The sequence below is a fragment of the Equus asinus genome, chromosome 1 (genome assembly GCF_041296235.1).
Source record: "Equus asinus isolate D_3611 breed Donkey chromosome 1, EquAss-T2T_v2, whole genome shotgun sequence".
In the NCBI taxonomy this organism is placed as follows: Eukaryota; Metazoa; Chordata; class Mammalia; order Perissodactyla; family Equidae; genus Equus; species Equus asinus.
In genome coordinates, this window is record NC_091790.1 from 207,404,212 (window position 1) to 207,424,334 (window position 20,123).

At 36.8% G+C, this 20,123-nt stretch overlaps 1 protein-coding gene across 1 annotated transcript in view; it reads left to right on the forward strand.

Moving 5' to 3' along the window:
* The window catches only part of UBE3C (ubiquitin protein ligase E3C), a 123,711-nt gene that overhangs the window by 52,912 nt on the left and 50,676 nt on the right, over positions 1-20,123 (forward strand). Inside the window, exons 11-17 of the mRNA XM_044765653.2 lie at positions 2,746-2,832; positions 7,584-7,741; positions 7,885-8,117; positions 16,259-16,363; positions 17,921-18,008; positions 18,333-18,430; positions 19,560-19,692. Coding sequence (XP_044621588.1) covers positions 2,746-2,832; positions 7,584-7,741; positions 7,885-8,117; positions 16,259-16,363; positions 17,921-18,008; positions 18,333-18,430; positions 19,560-19,692 — 902 coding nt within the window. The remainder of the gene's footprint in view (positions 1-2,745; positions 2,833-7,583; positions 7,742-7,884; positions 8,118-16,258; positions 16,364-17,920; positions 18,009-18,332; positions 18,431-19,559; positions 19,693-20,123) is intronic.

The following is a 20,123-nucleotide window of genomic DNA, read 5'->3' on the forward strand; positions in this document are numbered from 1 at the left end:
AATAATTTGTTTTATTACTACTTATTGAGTGACTAATTTAGGAAATAGAATTGTTTCAAAGTCAACTTAAAATATAACTTGAAATGTGTAGCTGTTGAAACGGTGTTTCGGACACATGTCTGCGTGTTCTTGTGGAAAATGTTAATTACAGTCCTAAGTGAAAAAATGTTATAAGAGAATGTATTGGGAGAACCCATTTTTGTTTGCCTCTGTGCACCCTGTGTCTGGGTGATTTATCCAAGGTGTTAACTCTGATTATTTCTGGGAAGACGGGATGAAACGTTACTAATGTTCTCTTGCCTTGTTGTTGTGTGGTGGTTAAGAAAAAAGAGCAAAGCAAACATACTTATTGAAAATATGTAATTTTTCAGATTTTTGAAGTGCTAAATTTTAGTATTTATGATTAACACAATTTTAAGAAATCTTGGTATCAATGAAATTATACTAGATAATATATTTTTAAAAATAACTCACTTTCTTGGTTGAAGAGAAATAAGGCAAGCAAATATTACCGTCTAGAGTTCCTTTATATGAAAAGTTCATGTTTTTCTATATTCCATGTAGTTGTTTGGATATCTTTTTATAGCACATAAAATTCCATAAGGGCAAGAAAATGAAAATTTTAACACTATTTATATATAGGTGTATGGTAAGCGTTTTAAATATTTCAGAGATGGGGTATGTATTATTATTTTCTAATACAGCTCTAGTTTCCAACAGTATAGTCTTTTTTGAAGTGAATTTTAAGTTGAAATTTGCTCAGACATTAATGACAGGAATTTAGCAAACTTGGTAACATCGTTCAATTCATCTCTTGTAACTTACTGTAATATTACCATTTTCCATTAATCCAATAAAAATCTTTTACAGATTTCTCAACCTGGTTTTGAGACTCACTCAGTTGAGCTTTCCTATGAATTAGTGTAGTGTTGTTACCACTTTGTCACCGTATGTACTTGTGATAATGTACTTCCATAGAATCATCACTTTTTTGAGCTGGGAAAGACCTCAGAATTCATGTAGTCCAATCTTGTGAAAATAGGTTGCTTTTGGCCTATGTGACATTTGAAGAGTAGTTGGGCTAAATGATCAAATAATCTTTCTATCCTACATTTTCATGATTCTAGGTAAATTTCACTCTTTCATGTTTTCACTATTTTTAAGTGATTGTGCTTTTAATGCCATTTAGACGTCTCAAAATGCACCACACTAAAGTAAGATTGGATTTTTTAAACTAGTACTCCATAATCCCTACTGCGTACTCAGAAAATGCTAATACTGAAGAATGTGTCAGATATTTTGAATTGAATGCAGGAAAGTACTAGATCAATCAAATTGAGATTTTTGTATTGAAAAGTTACTTATCGAAAACCTGTTCATTTCTCTTCCACTGTGGGCATTTAAATTAGTACACTTCTTGCGAAATTTAGTCTATTCCAATATTTTATATTATACTCAGTACAATATTTACAGTAATTAAATCCATAGAGAATTGTGGGTACCCACTACATGATGTTTTTCTTTAGTCAAATCATCCAGTTACTCTTACTGGCCATTTCTCACAAAAAGAACTAGAAGCAGTCCAAGGAGAACACTGGGGCTAGTGGTCACCCTATTGAGGAGAGAGAAGAGCCCGCTGTCCCTCAGCAGCCTTGGGGTATACTACTTGCTCTTCCACAGGCTGGCTTCACAACTTTGGGGGTCAGACACAGTCTTTAAGGTCTGTTCCACTTTGAACATCCAGTCATCTGGTGTTAACTTCAGTATCCCACAAAAGGTATACAAGACTAGATGATATGTGGATGTTAAAAATATGCAATTCTGCTCTCATATATACTTTTAAGTTTTGTTCCAGGATCATTCCTAATACATTCTCTAATTCCACAGTGAAAAACTTCTGTATTCTTTAGCTCTGCTTACTAAACCAAAATTGTTTTTGCTCTTCTACTTTCTTATTCTTCTAAGATGATTCTGAAGTAAGATCACAGTCCTTTCATAAAACCATTTTCCTAATATTCTAAACCTTTTTACTGTGATTTAGTCTCATAAGTTTGAAATTTACTTTTTGATTCCTGCACTTCTAAAACTGTTTGATGCAAGTTTCTTCTGATTACAATGTTGTGACTAGAAAGTATGTCCTATTTTAAAACTCAGTGCACTATACAGAGCTCATTTAAAGTTAAACAATTTCTCGTCATCCATGAAGGTTCTTAGGCTTTTTCATCAAATTGATATTATACAGGAGGGGTTTTTTAAAACCTTTAAAATATATTTTTAGATTTAAATTATTTTTGAGATGTTACTTAACATTAAAAAATATATTTTTATGTGTTTGTTTCAAGAATGATGACTTAAAATCAGTTGCTAAATATTTAAAGTTTTTAAAATGTATATTAGTAATGCATAATATTATAGTGTATTTAATATATGTACTCAGAGGGGGGGCAGACTCCACTTGTGCTTTAAAACAGCCCAGCCCATCCCTTTCTCATTTGGGCAAAACTCATGGCCACAGCTCAGGGCTGTCTTAGCTCTGTAACAGTAACAGCTGACAGGTAACTTCCAGTAATTAGGGAGCAAGAAATATTTCCCAGTTACACTTGTCAGGCAGTCTGTTGTAGGAAGCATGCTATTTGTGTTAATATAGATATTTTCTAAAGTGTACATTATCTTCAGTCTCTAGTTTCTTTTTAATATATGTTGAATGAATATTTGTTTACTTTTGTCTCCCCCATTCCTTTTTAGGCTTCTCTACAGTTTAGCCTTTAATGCCAGGTTTCTGAGACATCTTTGGTTTCTTATATCTTCTATGACAACACGGATGATCACAGGGTATGTGTTACAAGCACTTAGAAATTGAGCTTAAGGACATCGAAGTAACAACCTAATAAAAAATACTGTAAGGTGATCTTTTTTAAGTACTACTTAGACTTAGCTTATTTAATATTAGAAGAAAAATTCTAGATGGTCTCAATTTCAGAAAAGGAAAAATTAATACCTTATTTTACAGTTGTTTGTCTGTACATATTATTAAGACGTTGCCTTCATCCGAGGGTAAATTTGTTTTAAAAATCCCAGTCATGTTTTGAAACCCAGAGACTTGAAATTTCTTTGGTCCATATGGCTTTCCTATGCTTTTGATTGTGAAATTACAGATTTGAAGAAAATGTAACACCATTACAAACATTAAAACATAGAAAATTTTGTAGAAGTTGCTTTTTAAAATGTTTTGTTGAAACAATTTCATTTTTCTTATGTGAATCATTGCGTAACTTGGGGCCAGAATCTTTAGGATGCGTATTTTAATTAAATGTGTAATAAGTGGAAAATTTAATATTCAAAAATCCTTCATGATGACCTGGCTTAGCCCATTACCATCGTGAATTTCTCCTGTCAGCAGTCTAAGCTAATCCCTCTGTGCTGTAATATGAAAAGATAACATGTGTAACTCAGTGGATTGGAGACTAAACTTCCAAAATGTAACTGTGTATGATGCTAACTCTTCTAGTAATTATGGAAGTCACCGCTATTGACCACATGCTGGGAGCCAGCCTATCCTATGACGGAAAGGCACATCTCAGTTTTACAACAGGAGTTTAGAAGGAAGAACGTTTCTTTTCCTTTCGTGTTTTGGGGGGTTATTTTGTGGGGGGCGGTGGAGGAGGGACAAGAAATTGAAAGAAAGAATTTTTGGTAGGCGGGGTGGTGCCCAAAATTTAAATAAGCACTCATCTGCAATCTAATTTGGTCTGTGATATGTTAGATGTGACTGAAAAATCTTGTGTTGAGATTTCTGGATCTTGAGTTTTTTCGTGTGCTATGCAGAGAAAAAGATGATCACGTTTTAGTGCCTTTGTATTGGTTGCAGTCAGCCCTGTAGTCAAGGAGTCAGTCTCAGATCATCTTACTAATAAAAGGAGATTGTCAGTTTACTAACAGCCTTACTTTGAATTACTTTCATGTTTTGTTCATTTAATTTTAGTGCATCTTAAGTGAATAAAGGAAGTTTTTAATGATGCCACTGCACCTGATGAAACTCATAAAGGTTAAGTGATTTAGCTTGTTTGACAGTGAGCCGCAGAAGTAGTGATGTGAGAGAAATCTAGAAAACATCAATGTCTAGAACAATTATTTTATATCCTTTCATTTTCAAATTAAAATGTAAGGTTTTGGGGTATGTTTTTGTTTTTTTGGGGGTACATTTCAGCCCCTTATGACTATGCCAGCCTTGGCTTTCATGAATGACAGGTTTGTTTAGGGCAGAAGGAGATTGGGAATCATTGAAACAGGAAATTATCATTGACCTATGAGTGTCTCAGCTTAGCAACAGAGACCCCATCGTAGCTCTGCCTGATGACTGCTTACTGGTTTATGGTCTTTGTTGCTTGGTGAGGAAGTGGAGTCTCGGTGTGTGAAAGAAAAGTGAGGTATAATTAATTACAGTAGATTATTAATATTATTTTATAAATTGGTAAAGTCATACAAATTTTTTTAATTCATTATTTCGTAAAAGCTAGTTTGAGAATTTGAGTCTCTTTTTACTCGTTTAATTTATTAAAATAAAGTCCCTCAAGAAACTTGCAGTGTTATTAATACAGCCCTAATGTATATCTCATCATATTTACTCCTGGAACAAAATTTTAAATGAAATGCTTGATTTTTCTGAAGATGGCACTGGGTTTAACTTGAAAGTGGTTTCATAGCAAGACTTACACGGTGGGGACTCCTAAGCTTAGTGAACATAAGGATCATCAGAGGAGTGTATCAAATGTGGATTTCCTTGTCTGACCCCTGAGACTTGGGTTCAGGGCCTGGGTTGGAAGCCTGGGGTCTTGGACCTCACAGGTCCTCGGTGACACAGGTGCAGGTGCAGATGAAGGAACACCTGGACGGCTGGTCTCTGCTCTCCGAGACGTCCCTGTACCAAAACCATCACCAGGGCACTTTGCCCATGTCACCTGGACGGCTGGTCTCTGTTCTCCGACAGACGTCCCTGTACCAAAACCATCACCAGGGCACTTTGCCCATGTCACCTGGACGGCTGGTCTCTGTTCTCCGACAGACGTCCCTGTACCAAAACCATCACCAGGGCACTTTGCCCATGTCACCGGCTCATGCATCAGCCCAGTGGCTCCTCTCATCCTGAGGCTAGCATGGTTCCTGTTGTCTTTCACTGAACAGGGATTGTTTTGGTTACGTATTGCCCGTTTCTTTCCATATCAACACCAGCAGTAAGTAGTGCTTACAGGAGACTAAGTAGTGCTCTTGAGACTTGGTTAAGGCCAGGGTGTGTTCAGTGGCAGCTTCTCTAGAAGGGGAGAAGCTGTTTCAGGTAAGGGGGGTGCAGGAGGGATTCCCGCAGGCCAGTGGGAAAACTTCTCAGGGTGTGCACAGGGCGAGGGATTGTCTGAGGTCTCCCTGATGCTCATAGTGCAGCCAACTCTCTGAGTTACGAATCAATGTCTTTTCCATTACAGTAAATTATGGACTTTTTATTTGTACATAAGTCTTTGAGATTGACCTGTTTTCAGAGGAATATTTGAGCCAGTGTTTATGGCAGAAAGAGTGATCAGCAGAGAATCATGAGCCGTGTGTTTCATTTACGTCCCAGCTGGATGAGACCACAGGCACATAGCTGAACCTTCTGGCCAATCACATTTTTTGTCATTAAAACAAGAATGATTAATTTCTTCTGCTTACCTCACAGGGGCTTAAAGAAAACAAATAAGCTAATGTTGAATAATTGCCCTTGTTTGTTTTTAAGGAACCAGTATAGGAGTTTTATGCGTTGTGGCATATATGTGCATAATTAAGGATGATGACGATTTTGAGTACAAGGATTATTGACAAGTATAACAGCTGAAAACTGGTTTATCACTTTCTTAGATTCAGGAGATACTTTGTCCACATTGCAGCTGGTTAACTCAACCTCTCCTGTGTTCCCCTAGATAGTGTTTGTTCATCAGTATTATCTGTTACATTTTAGTTCTGCATTTAGTGGCAAGGGAACTGAGAGGTTTAAACCATTATTTTTACTAACACCAGCAAAACATATGACATTACATTTTTTTTCTTCTGTATGTGAGCAAAATTTTTACTGTGTGGAGGCCCAGGCTTGGTGGAAGTGACTCGGGAGACAGGAGAAGGCTCCGTCCTCACGGGACTGGCAGTTGGAAGGGAACCACTGTTGTGCAGTTAAGGCAGCCCCCGCTTCTTTAACCCTGCACATAAACAGCCTTTTCTGTTGTCCTGGCTGTGGCAGTGAGGTAGGACAGTTGTACTTTGTCCCTTTGTGTACATCCTCACTACATTCGCATTTTGGACGGATCTCTGTCGTTCCTCAGTGCATTCGGCATGGTGGTCAGTGCTGAGTGTTGCGACTGCACACAGGAGTGAGGCGTGTTCAGGGCCTGCAGGACGATAGCAGGAATGGAGACGAGTTCAGGAGTGTATCTGACTCCCTGTTCTCCTGGCCCTTTTGGTGGCAGTGCTGTCCCCTCAGCTTTGCACCATGGAGACCCGAAAGCTCCGAGGTGGTTCAGCCAAGCTCAGCACAGCCCCACTAGGAATAAACTTACCTGTGTCAGGCCTTCTGCTTTGCTCTCTCGTATCACTTTTGGCAGTGATGGGCAGCTAATTGATGATTTGTGGGTCCTGACTCCTGGTCACAGTTCATCCAATATATGCCTGTGGCTTTGTGGAAAAAGATGTTTAAGGTGTAAACATACAGGGAGGAAGATAAGAGAGTGATCTTGCCCACAGCGTCTGCTAACCCAGGATTGATTTGACTTGTGATAGGGGACCCACAGACTTGATAGTTTGAAAAGAGCTTACAAGTGAACTTCTGTAGCTAAATGTTCAGTAAGACAAGGAACCACATTGACCCAAGAGAGAAAGGGAGCAGATTCCAGGTGGGAGAAGTAAATTTAATAGCTCATAGCTCTTGACAGGTGAGGGCGACTACAGAGCTCTCTGAAGACTGTCTCACCTTCAAGCTGCTCTGGGTGGCTGCGTGATGCTTCGTAAAAGCAGGAGCAATAGTAGGAGCTGGCAAATAAACTTGGAAAATACAAACGAGGCCCAGTATAGAAAAGAAGAAACTGTTCCTGAAGGTTCTAACCTGGGTTCAATAGTCAACTGTTTTGAATGTTCCTAAATGTAAATAGCTGGATAAATTTTTCATGAGACCAGAAGGATCTGCCTTTAAGTATGTTAGATAGAGGGGGAAAGGGGCAGTTTTCAACGTAAAAGTAAAGTGTTTAATAGGGGCATTACTTACTATAACTCTTCTCTTAGGGTCAGCCTTGGGACCACTAGCTCACTCTAGTAACGAAATTTGTCCAGTGGATAATAGTAGCAGGAACATTAGTAAAGAGTGGTGGTTTAGCGTCCTATTTTTTAATTTATGTTATTTATTAACCTCTATTGTTGGAATGACTTTACCTTCCCTGTAAGTAGTTTAATTGTTAATATAAATGTTGTTTTCCCTGATTATATTTGCTGATGTCATGTCTTAATTTGTTCCCTAACTAGAACTAATCGTGAATCTTTGTGATTTTTTCCTTCCCTTTCTCCACGTCAAGGTCTATGGTACCATTGCTTCAGGTGATATCAAGGGGTTCTCCTATGTCTTTTGAAGATTCCAGTCGAATCATCCCCCTCTTTTACCTTTTTAGCTCCTTGTTTAGTCATTCACTAATTTCCATACATGATAATGAATTCTTCGGTGACCCCATAGAAGGTAAGAATTATGAGGGATCAGTTTGTTGCTGGCCCCATGGCCTATCTGTTTTCATAGATGATAGAAAAGTTTTAAGTCTTTCACTGTGTGTTGAGAAATGAAAAAAAGACAAATATGGTAGAAAACTGGATTATATTTTTCAGTTGTAGGTCAAAGACAATCATCAATGATGCCTTTTACTTTAGAAGAACTAATAATGTTGTCTCGATGCCTCCGAGATGCGTGCTTAGGGATCATCAAGTTGGCTTATCCGGAAACAAAACCAGAAGTTCGAGAAGAATATATTATAGCATTTCAAAGTATTGGAGTTACTACTAATTCTGAAATGCAACAATGTATACAGATGGAACAAAAACGATGGATTCAGTTATTTAAGGTATACAGTATATGTATTTTTTTGTTTTTTTGAGGTCAAATAATATACAAATTTGTTTTAACTTGACTCAGAAGACTAGAAATACAGGTTTGTTTCAGGCATAATTTTTAATTTGCAGAAGTTTTAAATTAAGAAAAGTCATTTTTGTTTTACATTTCCCTCCTTTTAAAACCTGGTTTTTCCATTGTTGCATGCATCTTTTATAAATTGCCCTAAGTACTTTTAGTGACAAAGTAAAGTATAAATAAAAGTTTTTAAATGTTTCCGTTTTTATTTTTCTCTATAAGAACTCTTACTGATTTTATTTTTTTAGTCTTTTAAGAACTTGACTAGCAAAGGTGGAATAAGGTCATTAATTTATTGCAAGTGGAATATAAATTATTTTAAAATATCTTCATCTTTAACCATGCAGAAAGAGAGGTTATGAGTTACTGTGGTTGGAATGTTGACAGGAAACCACGACCACTGAAAATATAACTATTGGGTTAGAAAAAAAGGAAAGAAAAGGGTGCTTGACTTCCCATGAAATTTCTGCAGCAAACACATCTAGTCAGCTAAAATCGCTCATTAAAGGAGTGAGAGCAGAAGAAATGCATTTTCCAAATTGAATGCTAGATTTACAGTCCGTTTAATACTAGCGACCTCTCGCACACTAATGTTCAGTTCGAGTCATCAGCTGTCCCTTTAGGTCTTTTATCACTGCTTTTGTCAAGCTATCTATTTAATTGAAAGAAGTTAATTGAATGAAAATGATCAACTAAGCTTGTATTAATATTGCTAATGGAACTTTCTTCTTGGCCATGTTTGGAGGAAGATGTCAAGCTAGACTTTAGGAAAGGCCCATTAATGCTTGCACTTAACCTGATGGGCTAATTAAGGACTGCTTATTCATCCTACGAGTGCACGATAGTCTCTATCCAGCCCATTCTGCCTGATTTTACAACACATTTCACTTATGAGCATGAGCATTAGTAGCAGTGAGAGTAACTGATAATGTTTTGATCGCACTGAATACAGTACTAATGCATCATTGAATTTATAATTTGTGCAGATTGATGTAATATATGTTTGCACAAGTTATTTTAATTACCTATCTCTGTATTCCTAAGTAAACTTTGAAGGTCACATGTTGAGTCCTTAATAGATTCTTTCTTAAAGATTGACAATTATGCAACTTTTCTAAGTTAAAAATAAGCTGTCTCACCCATTGAAAACTTGCCATTCTTTTGTAAGCTTTTCTTGGATGTGGGTATTATGGTAGCATGTGTGTTCTTCTTTAAGTATTTAATTAAACTCTGAGATCTTTGTTAATAAAGCTTTCCATTATGTAGGATATTAGGTTTTGTGTACAGTGTCAGATAATTTCATTGTTTTATAGCACCTATTGAGAATTTCATAATTTTCGTATGACAGACTTATCTTTGGGACCTAGAAATATCTGAATTTAATAATGCTATGTAAGATATTTTTCCCCTGGCACTATTTTATTTTGCTTAAGCATTACATGAAAATTTTGTAGTGAATTTTTTCTTATCCCTCAAAATGACTCATTACCACTTCATTAAGGATTGAGGGTGTTAAGAATTAGAGTGAAAGTTCACTTTTTTTAATACAGGATTATTTTAGGTTCAAAATTGAGTTGTTACAAAGACCTTCTGAATTTAGAGCAGAATTATTTGAAGACAACTTTTTGAACAGGATTCCTATTCTTTGGGGTAAAAAAAGTTTTAATCTTACCTGCTATTGAGCTGAGCCCTAAAAATAAGAAAAAATCAAGGCAGAGTCTTTGAGTGGAGAAGCGTTCAGCTGCTATTAGTTTTTCTTTTAAGAAAAAATTTTCTTTAATATGAAATAATAAAAGTGTACCTCTCAGTTGTTAGCATGTTCCAGACAGTATTCTAAGAGCTTTCCAAATATTAATTCATTTAATGCAGTAGTTCTGTGAGGTTCCCCATTGTACACATGAGGTCACATAGCTAGTAGATGATAGAACCAGCATTGGAACTCAGCTGCTCCTTTATGTTCCCCCTCTGAAAAGTACTAAAATAAAATGTTAGCATTTTCTGTATATTTCATTGCCAAACTTGAGTTGAAGAATTCAAGGTAGAATCAACCAAAGAAGGTGAAAAACATTTGCCAATGATTTCCTGCCTTCCGTTGATTTTGACAGAATTGCAAATGATGAGATCCGACTCCTTCGACCACCGACCATTCTCATTTTTCAGTCTTGTGATGGTCCTCTCGAACTAATTTCTGTAAGAGGCTCTGTTGGCTGGTCACAGAACACAGCATTTTAAGTGGATAGAGTCATCTTTCTTTGTCACTATAAGAATTGAGGTCAGTTTCTAGGCCCTGCATTGACACTGCTAAAACAGTTTATGCATTTATCAAATTTATAAACTCCTCTTGAAGTGTAATTTATAGCTATAATTGCCTTAGCCCTTTGAGGAGATAGGAACTCCTTTTTGATGTGCCTTTGTTTGCAGCTACCAGACTGAATAGGAGTTACCTTGGAGGAAGCAGGCGTATTGGGGGAGCAGGGGTAGGTTTTCATGCCGTCCTTACCTATGGATATCCATATGTACAGAGGGAGAGGTCTGTATTGTGAGGAATTTTCACTTTCTTGATGGTTGATTTGTGTTTTTCAGTTTCAAAAGGACTTTTTAAAAAAGTAGAAAATTAAAACAACAGCAGTGCCTTAACTACATCCCTAACCTGCCACTGTGAACCGAATGACGCAGAGCAGCACACCCTCTGTTCTTGGACAGCATGCCATGTCCTTTCCTGTCTTTGAAGATTTTTGTTGTTGTTTTTGACTATAAATAAAATGGATGCTTTAAGAAGTAATTTTGTAGTGTTTTAAGCATGCCGGAGAATACTGCTGTCTTTAAAAACATACCAATTTTAGCAAGTGGAAACTAAGGGCTGCGTAAAGCTTCATTAAGCTTTTGACTGCAGTAATCCATATCAGACACTTGATGACTTTTATAGGTTAGGGTGTCATTACTATCAATTATTTAAACACCTGCAGTCTTTATCCAAGGAACACGACTCCACCTTGTGCCAGGGGAGTCATAAAGGAAGTCGACTGAGTCCCCGTTATGTCAGTGTCGCTATGTAGTAAAAGAGACAAACATTCAACCAAGTACACTGAGATGGAACAAAGCTGAGAGATGGGTGCCGTTGGGACACGCAGGATGGAACAAACAGCTGCTCGAGTCAGTCTCGGCTTTTGATTTATGCCAGGAAAACTGTCATCTGGTCTTCTGTGAGATGAGATTCTTAGAGCTGTGCATTACCAGCTTTTCTTGTGTTTTCATGTCTGTATATTCTTCATTATGAGATCAAATTTTTAAAAAATTCTTATTTGATATATATTTACCATATTACACATTTACCACAGTTAAGTACCCGTAAATTATGTGCTGTATCCTATGCTTGTATTGAACTTTTTAAGGAATTACCTAAGATGTTTGATTTTACTTACCAGATTTTGCATATCAGATTTAAGATAAAAAGATTATTATTTTATATTATAATGTAAATTAGTCTTTGAGTTGCCTTTCGAAATTTGGGCTATATGTACTTTTTTGGGTGTAGTAATATAACTAAGTATTAATGATCTCCATTCAGAAATGTCATACTTTAACACCAATAGCCTTAAGTCCTCTAAGAAATATTATAACACATCATTGTTATTTACATTATATATGTAAATTTGTTATATGATGTGATGTAGGTCATGTTGAGGAATACTTCCCTAGGGTCATTAGTCAAGATTTCTTGTGATCGCCATAGCCAGTGAGCTCTCAAACATACAGGGATCTTGTGAGAAACAGTGCCTGTTAATTTGTAATCTTTAACTCAGACAGCTGTCAAGTGTGATATCTATGAGGAGTCTATATGTTTCTAAGCAGTTATCTGCTTGATCTTTTAACGTTGGGGTTAAGGGAGTCCTGCTTACAGGTATCGCCTGCTTTAATTTAATTCACATAGTAGATAATAGAACATGTATAACAGTGGTGCGCATTTCTGAGTATTTACTTGAATAATTTTATTAGTTTTTGAGCATTTATTTAATCTAAGGTTTAGATCTAGTATGAAGAACATGATATAGGGACTAGAGTTAAACCCGTCAAATACATAGAATGCTGTTGTATTTTGACTATTAAAGTCACTGAACCGTACATTGAGCTGGGTGCATCTGGTTATTCCACTGTTTGCTTGTTTTGCTGTTTTATTTGACTTTATATTCCTTTTATATTTTTTTAAAGATTGCCACCTGAGCTAACAACTGTTGCCAATCTTTTTTTGTTGTTCTGCTTTTTCTCCCCAAATCTTCCCCAGTACAAAGTTGCATACTTTTTAGTTGTGGGTCCTTCTAGTTGTGGCATGTGGGACGCCGCCTCAGCGTGGTCTGATGAGCAGTGCCATGTCCGCGCCCAGGATTCAAACTGGCGAAACCCTGGGCCGCTGAAGCGGAGCTCGTGAACTTAACCACTCAGCCACGGGGCTGGCCCTGACTTCATATTTCTTAACACACTGGTTCTCAAGTCTGACTGCATAACGGGATCTCCTGGGGAATGGTTAAAGACAGTTACTGACTGGCCTCACCTCTAACGAATTGAGTTAAAATTGCTGTGATGGTGCCCCTGTGTGGGCATTTATCAACGGAAGATTCGAGTACGCAGCTGGGGTTAAGAACCGCAGGCCTGACTGTACAGAGAATTCACTTTGGGCAGATAGTTCTAACCCTCGCTCTCCATTTGCAAAGTCGGCCTCCCCGTGACTTGCCCTGTTTAAATCAGAATTCTGCAAGTCGTTCAGCTTTGGTGCAGTCTTCTTTCATAGGCGCATCCATGCCAGGAAATTGGAGAAAATGAACTGGAAGGAAAGGTGTCTTCTGATCTCAGCAGTGGCTCTCTGTTAATCCAGTTTTAAATTGTTACTCCAGTTTTCCTTACCTTTTACAGTCTTTAGCCAATTTATGTAATTTTTTAATGATTACTTCCATAAACTTTGCTTTTTTGGTACTAAATATTTGTATAGCAATTAAGTTTGTGAAAATGAATGCAGGGAAAAGGAACGTGTGTAAAGGTGTTTGACACCACAAAATGGACCCAAATTTTCATGATTTCTTAAAATTTGTATTTTTCTTTAAAACTTGGAAGAAAAGTAGTTTAAATGAAGGAGGAGATTGTTCTTAGTTGAATTTAAGATATGGGATTTGACATTCCTAAAAATATTTTTGGAATTGGTCCAGGGCTAGTATTGCCAGATTTAGCAAATAAAAATACCTATCACCCAGGTAAATTTGAGTTTCAAATAAACAACAAATGGTTTTTTTGATATAAATCTGTACTGTGCAATATTTAGGATATACTTATACTTTTAATAAAGCAATATTTGAGACATAGTTATATTAAAATAATTATTTGATGCTTATCTGAAATTCAAATTTAACTAGGTGTCCTCACGTTTCTCTACCAACCCTATCCAGGGCTCATCTTCAAGTTCGGTTGACTGTCGACTTTGGTTTGTTACAGTATGGTTTTCCGCAGTGATCTCTGTTGACACCCCTTCCTCACACATCATCTTGGGCTCAGATCACTTTGTGCCTTCTCTCCCCCTTCTCCCACCTCTCTCTCTCTCTCTTTCCTTTTTTTTGAAAGAGGATGGATGATACTGGGACATTTTATAGATAATATATAATTACTTCTTTTCTCACATTTAAAATTGAAAATAGGAAAGGAAATGCCTATATTGAAACTTTTTAATGTTTAATTCAACAATAATTTAAAAGAAGAATATAAATTATGGCATTAGCCTCATAGAAAGTTTAATAATGTTTGTCACCTGTAGAAAATAAATGTCCTCATAAATATAGATGAGATAGAGATGAATACCAGCAGGTGGATAAAATTTTGTTTTGTAGAGTTAGGCAGCCCTTGTCCTGCCCCTTCCAAGACCTTGAGCAAGTTACTTATCCTCAGTGAAGCTAAGTTCCCTTAAGTGTACAGTGGGGTGATAAATTCATGAGGATGTCAAGATTCGGTGGGATGATACATGTAAGCCATAAGTACATGGGTGCAATTAAATAAATACATGTAAATATTTCATATCTTTTGTTAACAGTTGTGGTGTATTGCGGGTAAATTTCAGCACAATATCTATTAAATCTGAATTTACTTAAAATGCCGATATAATTGGCTGTGAAAATTGGAAAATAAGACATGATGTTCTTCATACAAGAATATTGTCCTCCTGTCTCCAGTATTGGAAAAGCATATGTTGAGTTTTATGTGGTGTGCTCTGTGTGGACTGACCTGAACTTGTCCCAGACCAAGATAGCACATGTAATGTAACTTGTTAAGATTTATTTAGCCTTTTCTTTTGAAGAACAAAACTGAGAGACTTCCAGGAATTAAGTGCGTTAGGTCAGTGACCATACTTTGTTATGACCAGCTGTTAACGAGATAGAGCCCAGAACTAGGCTATCCTCAGTCCACCTCAGCTGCACTTGAAATCAGTAATCATAAAACACTGCCTGTGTGTACCTAACCCCTGAGGAACCACAACAGAATCAGGAGTCAGGGATAAGGACTCTGAATTCACCCTGACTTCTTACCTAAGCTAATTTCTGCTAATACAAAAAGGACATTACCGTAATATTATGATAAGCTTTAGAATGCCACAAGATGTCACATCTGTATCTAGGCAAGGTATATCCACCAGTTGAAAAGCTGTATTCTACATCTTGAGAGGTTTTTCCTAATGTAGTTTTGCCCACATGGCCCGACTGCTCAAGTATTACTCTGTCCATGGGCATACCATCCAAGTGGTGTCCACATTGTAGTGTCCTGAGATACCAATTGAGGACCCTTTCTCATTCATTTTCATTGGACACCCAGAATTTCTGGTATCCCTGGATGCCAGGATTTGCATGTCATAAAAGAAGTATTTGTATTTTTGTTGTATAGAGATGCTGAACTGTGTGATTTTAAAGGGAAACCTGTATTTGAGATTATGCGGTCTTGCTTGTTATAGTTGGTGTATTTGGAAATTTGTCACGTTACCCTAATATTATTATTCCTTGTCCAAGTTCTGTTTTACTTAATTGGAGGCAGCGTGTACACGAGCCTGGCTGACTTTCAGAAAACACCATCATAGTCTTACTTTAACTGCATAGTAGTTGTATGATCAAATCCTGGTTGTAAAGGCTTAAAACTTTGGATTTACAATTTTATTTTGGTTTGTATATTACAGAATACATTTCTGTGTAATATAGAAATCAGGTCTTTTTTAAATAAACAGTGCTATTAGATCTCTTTAATCATATATTACAAAATTTACAGTTAATTACTGTTCTCAGGTCAGTCGTCGAGTAGCTACTACGTTTCCAGGTTGTTAGTTGGTTCTGTTCATGGGGAGCTTACTGCATAACCAGAGAGGCACTGAGGCTCACTGGAAAAAGAATAATAAAGGACTAAGCTATAATAATGCAGTGGAAGTTTAGACAGGCCAGAGCATTTTGAGAAGCTTTATGAAGGAAGTTAGACTAAGTTTGTGTGGAATTATGGTAGGAAGTAGACCTAACTGCAGAGACTTATGAAAGGGAAATACTGAAATTGTTTCTCTTTTTGGAAGATGTGAGAGATGTACTTAGGACGCTTCTTTGTCCCCCCTAGCACCCTTGATATAATGTTTATCAGAAAAATAAGAAATGCTATTTTACCTTAGGAAGAAGTATCATAAAATTGTTTTACTTGGAGATGTCTCGTATTACAGCCCAAATGACCTAATGTTTTCCAGATTTGTGTTTCAAAACTTAATTACTACCTCCCTTGTAGTATTTAAAAAATCAGGCTGCTCACGTTATTTATGTTAATTTTTCTCTCTTTGTTTGCACATAACTAACTGCTTTGTACTTAAAACTTATTCTTGTGATCACACACTGAGATAGTTTTCTGTAAACTGGTGGTGGTCCAGTCAGGTCTCGATCCCCGAAACCCACACCCTGTCAAGCGTGTGGGTGGAGAAGTGTGCCGTGGCTCTGACTCCCCATGGGTGCTGCTGCTCACTCGTGTGCGGGGCAGTTCCTGAGCTTGTTTATATGACATAGGCCTGTTTTTCCTCTTCAGGTCATCACCAATCTAGTGAAAATGTTGAAGTCCAGAGACACAAGGAGAAATTTTTGTCCTCCAAATCACTGGCTGTCAGAACAAGAAGATATTAAAGCAGATAAGGTGTTACTGAAAGATCTTTTTAATATTTTTCATTAAACATTTTTTTAGTTTTTGTCTTTATGGAGGAAGAAATAAATCCTTTTTTAAGTTGTTTGTTACTTGTTATACAACTAAGTATTAGCAGTAAACTTTATTACTAGCTCTGAGGTCACATAATAGAATATATAGTAATATCATTGATTTAACATGCATCCTGAGTTTGTTATTAAACCTAAGTTGCTCTTTTAACCATAGATTATATCGAAGCCTAATAATGCTTTGTTGGTGTTGAAAAAGATTTTGCCTTTATTGGTATTAATTATCCATCTGTATTTAGTACTTAAATGACACAGAGCCTATCCTTGGTGTTCTAAAACAACAGGGACAAATTTGAATATTACTAAAATCTATATCTAAAGTAGACTCATAGTATAACATATTAAAAAATTAATGGAAAAAACATTAACAAAGGACATGAGGTGGTGTTACTTTTTGTCAGAAAAAGGCACGACTGGATTCATTTCAGAATCTTGGGGACAAGGTCAGAGAGTGGAGGGGTATAGCAGAAACAAGATTACAGAAACAGTAAAGAAAAGAAAACGTGTATTTTAGAACAGTTTCAGAAGCATTACTATGTCTGCATAAGATATTGTATCTTTTAAATTAAGCATGTGGCTTCTAGCTCTACCCACTGACCCAATCAAGAAACCTGATAGATCCCGGAGCAGTGAATACCTCCGGGCCCAGAGTGGGGCCTCTAAACAACTTTTCCCACCAAAAGAACCAGACCTTGGTGGGATGTTAGTTCAGTGACAATTTTCCTCACCAAAAAAAAAAAAGGGGAAAAACCCCCAAACCTGAATGTGATGAAACCTCTAGATGTAACTACAAATTTATAGGAAATAGAAGGGCCAGATGTATGTACATGTTAAATAACAACATGAGAGTGTGATGAGCAAAATCCAGATGATGGGAATATTACAGGACACATGCTTCTGCTTCGTCCAAAATTATAAGGGCAAAAATAAGGGCTGAAGGACAAATTAAAGCATACTCTACCAAGCTTATTTGGTAATAGGAAGAAACTTTATTTTATTTTATTTTATTTGGTGAGGAAGATTGCCCCTGAGCTAACATCTGTGCCAGTCTTCCTCTATTTTATATGTGGGCTGCCCCTACAGCAAGGCCTGTGTGTAGGTCTTTGCCCAATATCCAAACACGTGAACCCACTACACCACCAGGCCACCTCGAAACTTTCAATTTTTTACAGCTGCTATGTTTTGCTTTGTCAAGCAATCATCTTATGATTACTATGTCCAGCTGTTATACCTCGTTAAATAGAACAAGTAGAGATTTCCTTGGGATGTGTTAGAAAAATAATTACACCGTACAGGTGTAAAAGAGCAGCCAGCTGGGAAGAGAGGACATGGAAAGGTCACCTGGAAAGGACATGAGGTCAAAAGGAGGGACCTAGCTACCTGTAAAGCAGTGAGAACATGGATTCTGTTCACACGGGACAAGCTCAGAGTTAGTACCAGGACACAAGGAAGTCCTGAGCAGGGGTTGCTGTCCACGCAGGTCACCCAGCTCTACGTACCAGCTTCCAGACCCGCGTGGAGGCTCCGGCGCATGGGCAGGATCGGCCCTCTGCAGTCCACTCTGGACGGTGAGTGCGCTGGGAGCTGCGTTTTCCCCAGGTCCGTGGGGGCGTGATTTACGTATGTGCAAGTTGCTCTTTTTAGTGCACTCGTCTGTGATTTCTGGTGAGCACACACCACCATGAGCAACCACGTAGAATAGTTTCTTCACTCTAGAAATTACCGCATGCTGCTTTGTAGCCAGCCCCATCCCTGGGCAACCCCTGATTGTCTGTTGTCCCTATAGCTTTGCCTTTTCCAGAATGTCTCTGAATTGAACCATAGAGCATGTAGCCTTGTGAGTCTGGAAAGGAAAGTGCACATCACTAATGCGGGTTTGAACTGTGTTGCAGTGGGTTTGGAGTCCCCACCTCTGTCAGTGTCGGAGGAGAGACAACTCGCCATCCTGACAGAGCTGCCCTTTGTGGTTCCATTTGAGGAACGAGTAAAGGTAGGAAATTTGGTTTCTTTATGGAGTCACTATGAATGTTTTATGGTTGTTTATATCACTTCAGTGTTAAAAAATTAACACCAATGAAAAACATCTCTGAAGTTACCTAGTGCCTACCTAATTATGTAATTTATATTTTTCTCATTAGATTGTGATAATTTACAACAATTTGTAAAAGCATAATCCAACCAAGTATCTCCTTGTATAAACCTGAAATATTTTTTCCTTAGTTGTAGCTAGTTTTTAAAAGACCTGTAATGCTGTATCAATTTATTATAATGGGAGTATAAGGTCCTTTTTGTCTAGTAAATTTTGCATTGTTTTTGAAAATGCAATTTTTAAAAAAGATAAGTTTCTGTACATTATCTTAAAGTTATATATCACAAACACTGCTTTATGAAAAAGAGATGGATAGACAGGTATCTTAATTTCTCGCCTGGTGATTTTTGACTAATATACAAACTGTTTATATTTATCTGTTTCCAAATTTAACTTAAAATGTTTTGTTTGTGTTCATCAAGTTTACTTAGCAAATTTGTGAAAACTGCTAGGCTCTATTCTTAGGAAATGGCTTTAAGAGGGTATTTTTTAGGCCTGCCCACTCTTTTTTATAGGATGAACAAAAGAATGAGTTCCTTTTAAAGCTATTGATATTTCTCTATTAAAACACATACATGCACACACACACAGACATATACGTGTTATTACATAATTCCTGAGCTCCCTCTACTGGATTTTTAGTGTCAAAAAAATTACTTGAGTTTTATTTATCGTTACGGAGATATTCCCAGTAATGTTTAATATACAGCTCTAAAAGCTGTTTTTCTTCCCTTCACCACCTGGGTTTTTATAAAGGGCTTACAAAAGAAAATACTGAAAATATACTATAGCATGCGATTTTAAAAATTTGTTGTAAAATGGGGAAGAGGAGCAATATTACAAATAAGTAAATATCACATATTTATTGATAAGGCATAAAAGCAGTATTTAGTACCTTGGCCTTTAAATTTTATTTCAGAATTTTGGAAATAAGCTAAGATTTATTTAGCAGTTTTCCCTTTTGGTTGCTTATGTTTATAATGAAAAGTCTGTTGTTTCAAATAACCTTACAGCTTCTCCTGTTTGTTAGATCTTTCAAAGGTTGATTTATGCAGATAAGCAAGAAGTTCAAGGAGATGGTCCATTTCTGGATGGAATTAATGTTACAATAAGAAGAAATTATATTTATGAAGATGCTTATGACAAACTTTCCCCAGAAAATGGTACATATAATTCTCTCTTTGTGTATGCATGTTGGCAGGGGGAGGCTGAGGCATTATTTTAGAAAAAGGTCTTCATTAAAAAATTAGTGTCCATATTGTTCTGTAGTGACTTTTTAAAACTGAAATGTAGTAGGTCAGATTTGGGAGATGTATTTTATCCAATAATGTTCCTAAGATTGACAAATAATTATTGCAACAGAAGCCTTTCAAATATTGATTTTTTTTTTAAGGCAAGAAACTCCCCCACTGCCCCCAGATGTCTCTCTCTAAAATTCAGTCAACAACCTATAGTTCTAAAAATGTTGATGGGAAACCATTTACTTTCTACATTTTATGTAACTATTTATGTAAATATTATAAATTATGATCCAAATTAAATATACTAAAATAAACACCATTGCGATCCTAATTTCTTTATAAAAAGATGAGTG